This window comes from Gadus chalcogrammus, chromosome 8 (genome assembly GCF_026213295.1).
Source record: "Gadus chalcogrammus isolate NIFS_2021 chromosome 8, NIFS_Gcha_1.0, whole genome shotgun sequence".
Lineage (NCBI taxonomy): Eukaryota > Metazoa > Chordata > Actinopteri > Gadiformes > Gadidae > Gadus > Gadus chalcogrammus.
In genome coordinates, this window is record NC_079419.1 from 15,871,040 (window position 1) to 15,883,279 (window position 12,240).

The following is a 12,240-nucleotide window of genomic DNA, read 5'->3' on the forward strand; positions in this document are numbered from 1 at the left end:
GCAGCATGCGCCCATTACAGCAACCGATGAAGCAAACACAGGAGGAGAGTCTCCAAAATAAAAGCGCAATGCCAACATGATGCATGATTACCTGGTTGACCATTCTCACCAGGCCTCCCAGGGGTTGGTGAAGGGCCTAAAAGGGGCAGGGAGGACATGTGTAGTAGACATGTAATGGATCAGTTGACACCAGAGTAGCCTTAGCCCCAATCCCATTTCTACCCCTAACCCCTTACCCTTACCCCTCCCCCTGCTTTTGAAGGGGTAAGGGTAAGGGGTAAGGGGTAGAAATGGGATTGGGCTTTAGGCCCAATCCCATTTCTACCCCTTACGCCTTCCCCTTATGCCTTCCCCTTTCCCCTTCCCCTTCCCCCTTCAAAACAAGGGGGAGGGGTAAGGGGAAGGGGTAAGGGGTTAAGGGGTAGAATGGGATTGGGCCTTAGTAAAAAAAAACTATAATATATATAACAACACAGAGCGGAGAAGCAAACACAGAGGGAGAACAAATATAACGCAATAACATTCGCATTTTTGGCATCAAATAATAATACGATGTCTACCGGATTAACACATTGAGGATGTTGTCCCTACCACTATCCCCCTTCTGTCCTGGCGGCCCGGGTATACCGTCCTGGGCCTGGTTCCCCTTTGGACCGAGTAGGCCTTCGATACCAGGCCATCCTGGGTCTCCTATGGCCAGGGGAGGACGGAAAAGACCCGGGTCAATGTTACTGAGAAACACTTATTATCCTGCTCGGGTCATTTTAATAGTGAAACGTGCACTTAAAATCGACCACCCTTTTGTCAAAGTCAATAGTGTGATAAAGAAAAGCATTCTGAGGGCACAATTGGGGCAGAGTCAGCAAAGCCCAGCAATTTGTGGTCAGGCTCGGTGAACCCCTCAGAGAGGTGAGAGGTGCCATGAGGTGGTCTTAGGTTCAGTGCCTGTAGGTCCGCTGGGTCCTGGTCCTCCGTTGCGTCCTCTGGGTCCATGTTGGCCCCTGGGGCCCATTGCACCAGGAGGACCTGAATCAGAAAACATGGATTACTCCTGATAAAAATGAAACTTTTCCCATTCTTTCCCTGAGGAGAATGATGCGCTGAGTGGCGGGTACCGATGTGCCCGCGTCCAGGGTTCCCTTTGGCTCCGTGTACCGCAACAGACCCCAGGAGGCCCCTCAAACCAGGCTCTCCTTTCTGGCACTGCGGCGGATGGGAGCAGTTTAACGCTGGCTCCCCCTACGGAAAGGGTTGGTGGGGTAGGTATTAAAAGGGGGAGGTGAGGGAGAGAGGGAGGGACCGAGAGTAGGTGAGGTAGCCTCACACCACACAAAGGATCTGCTACCTTCAAGGTATGAAACGTTCCTCTTTGATGTCTAATGCTAGTGCCCGCCCACCCCAACATCAATCACATTTTGTTTTTGTCTCCGTTACATACAGTGATTAAAAGATGCTTGTGCGTGAATGTGTATGGTGTGTGAATGATGTGTCTCAGCATTGTTGTGGCTCGCCTTCGTGTTGTGGTTGTAAACATGATGAAAGCTGTTACACAGGATTTTATTCGGCCTGCACATTTTCACTCGTTATGACACCCTTTATGATTTTAGTACACTTTTTATGTATTCCTGTCAAGGAGGTGCTGATATAATAGAGCAAATTGCTAGATGGGGTGTAATCTATCTCCTCTCTTTCAGGGACATTTCTTATATGTTTACAGTCCCTGACAAAACAAACACACTCATAAAAGAGACAAATGGAGAACAGTCTGCATATTTTTAATCTCTGTGGTCTCACTCGATTAAATCGAGGGGAAAACTTTGCCTCAGGCCAGCTAAATACTTTCTTGAAATATTGCATTAGTAAAATAATCAGAACCTTCTGTCCAGTGGGCCCCGGAGGTCCGGGCCCAATATAACTCGGCTCTCCTTTTAATCCTCTGTGACCGATTGGTCCCAAAAAACCAGTTGCTCCGGCCTGCCCAGCGAGACCTTCATCTCCCTTCGTTCCTCTTGGCCCTGGGAAGTCACAACAGAAACGGGGCCTAGAAGTCATCCTCAACACAGTCCACGACCTGTACCAGTGTGTTAGAAGGTACTTTACCTGAAAACCCTAAGAACCCTGTTGGACCTGGAGGGCCGGGGGGCCCCGCGCGGCCGTCGGTGTCCCCCGGTCCATCAGCACCAGGGTCACCACCTAGACCTGGGCACACAGAAAAAAACACATTTGTTTCTATTCGTTTAACATTACCTGACCTTTATCTCTGCTTCGCTGTATGCTAGCTACCTTGATATGAATGCTCCCTTTGAGAAAGTAACTGCGCTATGCATAAATGCTGATGCATACTGCCAATGCACATACAGCGTATAAAGTAGTCAGAAGTTGAGTAAACTCAAAAATCGGTTTTCATCATACAGCCTTGATAATTTCTTTATAGTGTGTGATAAGGTCTGTACAAATTCATCATACTTGACTGTCCATGGCATCTGTAGAAGCACCTTGAAGAAACCTTGTTGCTCTATTCACACATGGGTGAGACTACAGACACCCCCGTCCCCGTCCCCCGCACCTCTCTGGCCAGGGGGGCCCGGCCGGCCCCCGGCTCCTCTCTGGCCTTTGTACCCGAATGCTCCTGTGTCTCCAGGGACTCCATCAGAACCAGGCCGACCTGGTGGAGGACAACCGTGGTTAACATCTCAGCTCCGTCGCTGCACTTTGGAGCGGTGACACCCCAGGGGTCTGGTTGAGAACCGTTGCATATGCACAAAATGGGGTCTTATAGGGCGGTGCGCCAGTTCCCTCGCAACGCGAGGTATCTGTAAAAACAAACTTGGACGTGAGGATGTGCGCACCTGCACGTAAACTCTGACCCATGAGTACAAACGTTTTGGTGACGGGGGGAATGGGCGACGGAGAGGGTGAGGGGGTGATTTGAAACCAGAGTGGGATGCCTCCCGCAAATTGAATTTCCCTTTGTATCAAACGTTTATTATAGATGCCTCCCCCTCACATTTAGCCCCGGTATAGAGGAGAGGGCTGGTCTCCCGTTAGAATGTGAATTCACTGATGAAATGCTCATCATTGGTTCAGGAAATCCAAGATTGCACCAAATAGCTTAAAAGACGTACAGAGCAGAGGTACATTTTTTTTTTTTTTACAATATCTTCGATTACTGTGCATGTATCAGCACGTACATGCAAGTGGGTTTATAGTTTTAGTGTGGAAAGCTTCGACCGTGCTGTCAGGCGCAGTTGCTGCACTGACCGCAGAGGCAACGTGATGCCACTGGCTGCATTTTCTTTTGTTTGCGAACCGGGTCAGAATTAGTGGGGTCTCTAGGCTGTATAATTCGGGGCTAAAGCCCCGGATATTATTTAATAGCCCCGAATCTTATTAAAAAATAATAATAATAATAATAATCCTTTTTTTTCTTTGCTTCCTTTAAACTAGAAACAGACATGGGGATTCCAGGGATACATCTCAAAGTAGCCTAGTCCTTCTAGTCCTTCTGGCAAGAGGATAAACGATTTAAAAACATAACCACACTGTTTACAACCTCAAGTGAATTAACATATATATATATATATATATATATATATGTAAGGTCTGTCTCACTTGTATTCATTTTACTCTGAAATAACTTGAATGGAACTTTAGATGAAAAAAACATCTAAAACGAATTAATTTATTCTCATAATGGTACTGTTTGACCTTGTATTGTGTTTTTGTCTTTCTGTTTTACTGTGTGTTGCCTGCATGGAGAAGACCAATTCAAATTCATAGTATCTGTATACATGGCGAAATAAAGTTGAATTGAATGTCTGGGGATAAGCAGCACAGCAGTCAGGAAGCAATTTAAAGTTATAATAAACTACATATTTTGTATATTTATGTAAAGCATTATGAAAAGATTTGCATGCGCAATAAAGCATATGAAAAAAATTGCCATTTTCCCTTTCGCTCTGGGCTAAGCCTCGGATAATTCAGAAACCTAGAAACGCCCCTGCCCAGAAATAAGTAAATAAATAGGTGATTTCTGACCTCCACCTCACCACAAGCCCTACTATTTCGGTGCCGTCTTCCTCTCGGTTGTTGCTATGATTCACCGTGACGTACCGCTGATCATCAGGCACATTGATGTGCATCACCATTCGGCGAAATATGAGGCTGATCTACGTGCCCCCATTTGGTGGTAAACTGTAATTAATACAACGGGGGGCCTAAATCCAGCGATCTGATTGGTTCCTAACTGTTGTATAATGAGCGTATACATAACTGCTATGACGCCCGATCATTTTGTGAAAGTATCACTCCACGCCTTGAAGTGGAAACCGTCATAACCGTTCTCTCGGAGGGACGCTAAAGTGTGTTGCATAGCGACCGTCGTGCATTTTGAAGGCAGCCAGGAGGGACTACTTTTTGGTAGTCTTTAATAAAACGGCTACTTTGACTTTCTTGGTTTCTTTTTAAATGAAGTGTGTCTATGACACACTACATTTAGTGTAGGGTCGTGTAGGGTCGTGTAGGGTCGCCGGCCCTCCGCTGCGCGTCGGGGCAACGCCCCTTAACAGTGGTATAATGAGCACATACCACAGCCTGGCGTGATCTATTGCTTAATTATACAACCAATTCTTATTTTGGTGCATGTTATTTTCGGCTTTAGTGCGCACGTAAACTTCCAGTATGGATCCTATGTAAGTGAGTATGCAGGTATATTTTATGAATGAGACTCGGGTTCAGTGTTAAAACCAAAACAAACCTTTAACCGGCAATTTGTTTTACCTGTTGTTTATCTCTTTTAGCTTGAGTTGTAGCTATGGTTGGTTGGGGGCAAAAGTGGACCAGACTTTCCCAAGATGGATTGATCCGTGGATGGGCACGTTTTGTTTTTGAGAAACTTTGTAGTTTAACACAAAACCAAATATACTGTATTTTACATACCAGGACTACCAAGTTCCCCTGGAACCTGGTAATCTGAGGGAACGGAGGGCGGCCCAGGAGGGCCACTGAAACCTTTCTCTCCATCCGAACCCTGAAGCCCCTGAAAGCCTTTGGCGCCATCTGGTCCTGGGTTGCCTGTAAAGTCAGGGCAATAAATACATCGATAACACCCAGAATGGAGTCGACCAATCAGGTATGACCTCTGGATGATAAACCTTATTGAGGGTAACCATTGGTCCATGTTGAGTTGTGTCATTGCAGCAACTGGTCTTATTCCAATTTTTATACACTTGTCAAAACTTTATCCATATTCCAAAATTCTAATCATTGTATAAATTGACTTGAAGTGTGTGTTAGTGTGTTTTACCTATTGATCCTGGAGCACCGACTGGACCAGGTGCTCCTTTTAGTCCGTACCCAGGCAGCCCATCTGGCCCAGGGTCTCCTTTGAAACCTGCACACGTTAAGTCACATCACAATCCCCACTTCACGTCAATAAGCTCCAAAATAAATGCAGCCGCTACAGTAAACATGACAGGTTGGGCTGACAGTGGCTCATCACTACACCTACTCATGTGTCATGGGGAGAACTGAACATGGATCCTACCTGGGGTACCGGGCTGCCCTGGACTCCCGCTGGGGCCCGAGGTCCCTGGTCTCCCCCTGGGGCCCGAGGTACCGGCGAAGCCCGGGGAGCCAGGCTCCCCCGCAGGTCCCGGCAAACCCACGGCGGGCTGGCCCTGGTGGCCCCTCTCCCCGGCGAGGCCGTCAGCGCCTGGGGGCCATGAGAGAGCAAAGGTAGGCTGAGTGAATGAAGTGGTTGGAGGGGAGCAGTGCGCTGGTGTAGAGGAGGCTCCATAACGATGATGAAGAAATGTCGATTCAATCAGACTTTGAATTATGCACAGGAGTCCACATTAGAAGTGTGATCTCCTTTTTACGACTCCTGCTCAGGGAAGGGGAGTTCAACAAACAAGTCTCTAACGTCATAGCACGCCTGGCAGTAAACTGTTTTCACCATCCCATCGGTCTGATAAGGACGGCTGTAAGTTGTGCAGGTGGACCCAAAAATGCCACATCTCCCACCAGATGGTCACTCATACTTCTGGTTTCACCGACTGACTGACCTGGGTGTCCGGGTTGGCCGTCGGGCCCGGGCGGTCCGCGTGTGGGGGCACATACTTTATCACCGCCGATTCCCTTTTGTCCCACCGCACCTTTCCCTCCTGCCAATCACCGACATCAACACACCAAGACTCTTGTTATGGTGTTACCTGACAGTTTTGTATACATACTCTGACTTCATGTTGTTGATGCTGTTCTCGATCCTGTCTATGTGGGACTTCTTTGCCCACTTGTGCTCCTCTGAGTGAAAGGTGTGATGTGGAGGTACCCTTTTCTCCTTGAGGGCCATGGAATCCGAACAGCCCCGGGTCCCCACGCCGACCGGGGGGGCCAGGGTCCCCGGGCAGCCCCGGCTCTCCGCTTTCTCCCGGATTCCCCAGGGGGCCATCGGGGCCCGCATACTCGGGACCACCGTCGCCCTGACAACCATTCCAGGGTTAAAGGGTCACATTCAGTCGCTGTTACGATACTAGGAATGGGGTTCGTTTTGGGTGCTTAGGGTTAGGGTCAGTACTGGCGTCACACAGAGGGGGCGGTGTTGAGGTGCTCATCACAGTTAAGTAGTTAACAGCTGAGTGGGCAGGAAACTCTCAGAGTTGAAAGAGAGTAACCCAATGGACATACGTTGCTCGGCGACTTCGATGAGAGAACCTTTTTGGATTTCTGTATACACGGTGAATTAAAAGACTGGATCAAGGCGCGGGCTGGTCAGCGGAACTGAGAGGTCACCCAACCCGGACGAGGAGCCGGTGCGGAGTGTGAGTGTGAGAGACGGAGCTGTTCGCCGACGGTGGTTGTGGACCTCTGGTAAGTACCTCGCACCTAACCCCCTAGATAGGTTAGATTGCACTCACCCAAGGAAAGATTAGGAACAATACTAAAAGTTCAGCCCACCACGTAGGGACAGACATAGGATACAGGCTGTCTACCCGGGTATTAACGAGCACTGTCGGTTGGAATCATAACGGTCACCCACATGCTTCTTGATGTGATTCTCTGCAGTGTTATTTCAGATTGTTAAATGACAAGGAGGTATATTGGAATATGCTTCTGTTTTAAGGCAGCTGTTTCCCTTGCATTTAGTTGTAGCAAAAGAATGTCATCATGTTTCATTTTAATTCCTTTAATCCAAACCCCGGCCAGTTCCCCCACAGGAGAGCGGGAGCCATCTGTGGCGCTGAATGAGCTCCCTGTCTCTGAAATAACAGCACTTTTGTTACCATTACAAAACACTCTCCCAGCCTTCCGATCCAATTAGCTTAGTGGGGAAGAAAATCCTTTTGCAATCTGTGCAGACGTTTAATAAGTATCACACATAAAGTCTTTGACAGCTTACATTTTTCTTGCTCTCCTTTGTTTGTGTAAAATGCATATCTAATCATCCCATGCTGTTGTCTTTCATTGAGTATTCTGAACTACTCACATACAATTTAGTTCTGGTATGCTGGTTTTATTGCTCTTTTGACATAATCAAATTATAATAGAGTAAATATTGTTTTTCACAGTATAGTATCTCTACAGTATAGTTGCTTTCGTCAATACTATCGTATCTCAAGTCACACTAGTCCAGGGGTCACTAACCTTTAGAACAGGAGAGCTACTTCAAGGGTACTGAGTAATATGAACTTGTTCGATACAAACTTCCTGAAGAACAAAGTTGCACGGTTCCCCTTTAATGATACGAATAATGAATAAAAAATATAGTTGTTGCCATCCAATCGATCAAAGTGTTATATAGACAGACCAGGTACTGTTTGGGCTACCCCTGTACTAGACGTATTCATGGTGTAACCTACTCATACTAGACTATAGATGTATTCATGGTTTAACATACTCATACTAGACTATAGACGTATTCATGGTTTAAAGGTTGGGTACGCGATTTGCGAAACGCCAGCAGATTTTGAAAATACACAACTCAAATGGTCCTACCCCCTCTCCTTCAACGCTGACTCTGACTCCACCCATTCCAAGTACCTGGACGCGCAATCATGCACGAGCGCGAACAGAGATGCGCGAGAGCGAGCCAGGCTAGCGTAGGTTTTCGTTTAACAACATGGCACTACATTCAGCTGTAAATTACACCCAGTACCGCGGGAAGTAGGGGTTTTGGGGGTGCTGCAACACCCCCTGTCCGAGGCCCTGTCTTATCACAGAAAAAGATCATTTCTAAAAACTCCAGCCAAAGTGGAGATTTCTGAAAACGCCGGTTATGTGTTGTCGTATCAACGGGGAGAAACGGGATTTTAGGTTCTGAAGCGTCACATTATGCACCAGGAAATGCTTAACGTCATGTGAGCGTCCGCTGTACCGTATTGGTCCGAATATAAACACAAACCCCATTGTAATACGACCTATATTTGGAAAAAAGATTTGAAGACCAGATCTTGATTTCATGAATAAATAAATTGTATTAATTGAAATAATATACGAAAATAAAAAGGCATAGAATAAAACACTGCATTGCCACTAAACAGTAGTGCAAAAAGGCCGTACTGATGTGTACACCAAAGACTTCCTGACACTCCTCTGCCCCGCTGTGTTCGCTCTGGCTGTGGTCGCTCCGAACTGTTTCGGCCCGTGGCAAAGCGAGTCATCCTCGCTGCTGTCCAAGGCATGTTGAGACGCAGCATTTATTTAATGCTGATATGTCCTAGTGCTGAAAAAAGGCTATATGAAAAAGTGTGAGGGTAGCGGTGGTGCGCTAAACTTGTTCTGTGAGCAGCTGGATGTGAACCATGGTGTGAAGGAAGTGAACACAACGATCGATTTTCAACTTTGCGAGCATGCACTGGTGTAATTGAGCTGCGCTGCTATATATCTTTTTTATCAATGTGACGAGTTGCGAGTCTAGTGCAGGCCGGGTTTTTTTTTCCAGCACCCCCTGCTGAGAATACGTTCTCGCGGCTATGGTTGCACCAGATGTTATAAACATTAAACGGTCACATAAATCATTACTATTTTTAGAAAATGTATGTTTGTTTCATATAATTGTATTGGAAGTCCTGGTTTTCACTAGGGTTGCCGCGGTGTGGACATTTTCACACCGAGTAATACACTCGTCTCAACACCGGTATTACCGAGTATAAACGGTATAAACTTCGAAACTAGGTCAACCGCCACACAAGCATCGGTTTTTAGACCCTTCTCGTCCTTCAGTTGCCGCCAACGTTCAAAAGCAGCGCCTAGGATTATTCTTGATTTCAGTTTTTCTCTTTCAGCGTTTTTATTATCAATTACTCTCTGAAAAAGAGTTTTCCTTCTCTTTGCTGGTGGTGGTGGTGGGGATGGTGGCGTCTTGTCTGCCATGGAAATTGTCTTCTACTGCTAGGTCCAAATGTGGATTAACTAGTTCCAGACAGATACCGCAGGATAACAACAAACAGGAGCTTGCTCTGGGTCACGAGCTCTGGGTCACGAGTACTGCACGAAGGGGTCGCGCGCGGGGCGCGGGGGAGTGCAGTACGACCGTTTGATTGACGTACTTACTGTCCAATGCAACGAGGTGGCAATCCAAATGATTGGCTGGAGTTTTTCGAGCCCTGCCCGTTCCACAGATGATTGACAAGTTTAATTTTCATGTCAGTACTTCTGACTCAGTGGCTGTAAGCGGGTTATGATAAGGATTTCAAGTAATTTTGCAAAAATGGCCAAAAAAGCGAATTCCGTACCCAACCTTTAACATACTCATACTAGACTATAGATGTATTCATGGTGTAACATACTCAAACTAGACTATAGATGTATTCATGGTGTAACATACTCAAACTAGACTACAGACATATTAATGGTATAGCATACATAACATACTCATACTAGAGATGTATTCATAGTGTAACATACTCATACTTGACTAGAGATGTATTCATTGTGTAACATACTCATACTAGACTGTAGATGTTGGTCGATGTATTCATGGTGTAAGATACTCATACTAGACTACAGATATATTCATGGTGTAAGATACTCATACTAGACTATAGATGCATTCATGTTGTAACATACTCATACTAGACTATAGATGTTTGTATTCATGGTGTAAGACACTCATACTAGACTATAGATGTTGGTATTCATCTATAGTGAATACCAACATACTCATGTAAGATACTCATACTAGACTATAGATGGATTCATGGTGTAACACACTCATACTAGACTATAGATGTTGGTATTCATGGTGCTAACCTTTTCTCCAGCAGGGCCTGGAGGTCCTGTTGCCCCTTGTCTGCCTGATGGGCCCGTACCTGGGATACCCGGGACACCTGATGCGCCCCTTTCCCCTGTGAAAGACATAGTATAAATGACACTATATATATATTACAATATCTATCTATAGATATATATATCTATAGATGTATATTGTATATCTATAGATTCTATAGATAGATATGCTACAATACAAAGGAAAGAGCAGCACAGAGAATGGTAGGGTTGAATTGACTTTCCGAAGAGAGATTGTAGCGGTGAAGTCTGAAAATCAGCTTTTTATCGATCAACGGAAACCCAAACTTCTTGCCCGTCAATTAACTTGACAGGCAACATTGATTACCTTTCATTCCTGGGGGTCCTGGCAATCGAGGGAAGCCCAGAGATCCCTTGTCTCCCTTTTGTCCGGACAACCCTGTAGATCCGGGGCTACCTGGACCCCCTGGGAAGCCTAGGGGTTGTATCAAGTGGGCCATGAATAATAAGCTTACATCTAACACAAACGTCTATCTCCTCAGTTATCTCTGGTCCTGAACTTCCTCGGTCCACGTCGGTCCCCAGTATTGGGGGTCAGTCGCTACACAGTATTGGGGGGTCAGGCGGTACAGATTGGGTGGTCATTCGGTACACAGTATTGGGGGTCATTTGGTCCACAGTATTGGGGGGTCAGTCTGTAAACAGTATTGGGGGTCAGTCGGGATACAGTATTGGGGGTCAGTCGGTACACAGTATTGGGGGTCAGTCGGTACACAGTATTGGGGGTCAGTCGGTACACAGTATTGGGGGTCAGTCGGTACACAGTATTGGGGGTCAGTCGGTACACAGTATTGGGGGTCAGTCGGTACAGAATGGGGGGTCCGTCGGTGCACAGTATTGGGGGGTCAGTCGGGACACAGTATTTGGGGGTCAGTTGGTACACAGTATTGGGTGGGGGGGGGGGGGGGGGTTGGGTGCTGACCTGGAGTCCCTGGTCCTCCTGCTTGACCATTATGCCCTGCCGGGCCGGGGATGGGGTGGCAGTAACTGGGCTCCCCTTTCTGGCCTGCCAGTGGAAGACAGGGACGTAGGATTAGATGATGACACTCAGTAGAGACTGCACATTCTACTTTGTGTGCGTATGCAAAAACAATGTGAACATTTTTGACTAGCGTGGTTCTTCCTCACTAGCATTGGTCCTTGTTGATGTGGGAGCGAGGGGCTTGGCCGACGGCCTGTGTGTATGTGTCGAGGCTTGTGTAACTCTGTATAAATGTAAGTTATCAGTGCATTTCTTACCTGAGAGTCCAGGAACTCCGGGCAAACCCGGTACCCCAGGGTCTCCCTTATCTCCTTCGAACCCCACCGACCCTACCTCCGAAGGACCCTCGGATCCAACGGGTCCCGGTGTCCCTGGAAACCCAGGTCTACCCAGGTAACCACGGGCTCCCTCTGCACTCCGAGAGGATTCTGAAAGGGGGTGCTGGGAAAGAACAAAACATGTATTTTATCTGTATACTTGAAGAAGCAAAAAGAGGTTGGTAGAACATCTGTGTTCAACATGATACATGAACATTGCTAATGTTTGTGAAATGGCTCACCGAGTCTCCCTTGGGACCGGGGTGCCCTTTGCCTCCGTTTCGGCCCCGGCCGCCTTGCCTCCCATCCGGCCCCATCCTGCCCGGCTGCCCCCGGGCGCCCTGCTCTCCTTTCACCCCGTCTGGGGTGTAGAAGCCGGGGTCTCCCCTTGGACCCTGGAGGCCTGGGATGCCCGATGCCCCAGGGTCGCCCTGTCAGAGAGGAGGGACGCTATAGAAACCATACCGGTAGGGGTGGTGGATAATGGGAAAACTGTTTTTTTTAATTGAAAAGCTTTTCTTACGGGGGGTCCGGGTAATCCTCCGTGTCCTGGGAAGCCCTGGTCCCCGGGGGCGCCCGGTCCCTGATCGTTACCTGAGCAACATGAGATCCCACTTCACAGTCAGTATTTAC

General features: G+C 47.2%; 1 protein-coding gene across 1 annotated transcript in view; it reads right to left on the bottom strand.

Moving 5' to 3' along the window:
- Positions 1-12,240, bottom strand: part of LOC130387037 (collagen alpha-1(IV) chain-like) — a 31,839-nt gene that overhangs the window by 6,004 nt on the left and 13,595 nt on the right. Inside the window, exons 24-41 of the mRNA XM_056595967.1 lie at positions 12,131-12,201; positions 11,850-12,038; positions 11,548-11,731; positions 11,231-11,314; positions 10,616-10,723; positions 10,252-10,346; positions 6,332-6,482; positions 6,066-6,164; positions 5,546-5,713; positions 5,306-5,392; positions 4,939-5,073; positions 2,567-2,665; positions 2,101-2,199; positions 1,876-2,015; positions 1,116-1,239; positions 946-1,026; positions 592-690; positions 92-136 (exon numbers count right to left, since the gene is read on the bottom strand). Of these exons, the coding sequence (XP_056451942.1) occupies positions 92-136; positions 592-690; positions 946-1,026; positions 1,116-1,239; positions 1,876-2,015; positions 2,101-2,199; positions 2,567-2,665; positions 4,939-5,073; positions 5,306-5,392; positions 5,546-5,713; positions 6,066-6,164; positions 6,332-6,482; positions 10,252-10,346; positions 10,616-10,723; positions 11,231-11,314; positions 11,548-11,731; positions 11,850-12,038; positions 12,131-12,201 (2,058 nt within the window). The remainder of the gene's footprint in view (positions 1-91; positions 137-591; positions 691-945; positions 1,027-1,115; positions 1,240-1,875; positions 2,016-2,100; positions 2,200-2,566; positions 2,666-4,938; positions 5,074-5,305; positions 5,393-5,545; positions 5,714-6,065; positions 6,165-6,331; positions 6,483-10,251; positions 10,347-10,615; positions 10,724-11,230; positions 11,315-11,547; positions 11,732-11,849; positions 12,039-12,130; positions 12,202-12,240) is intronic.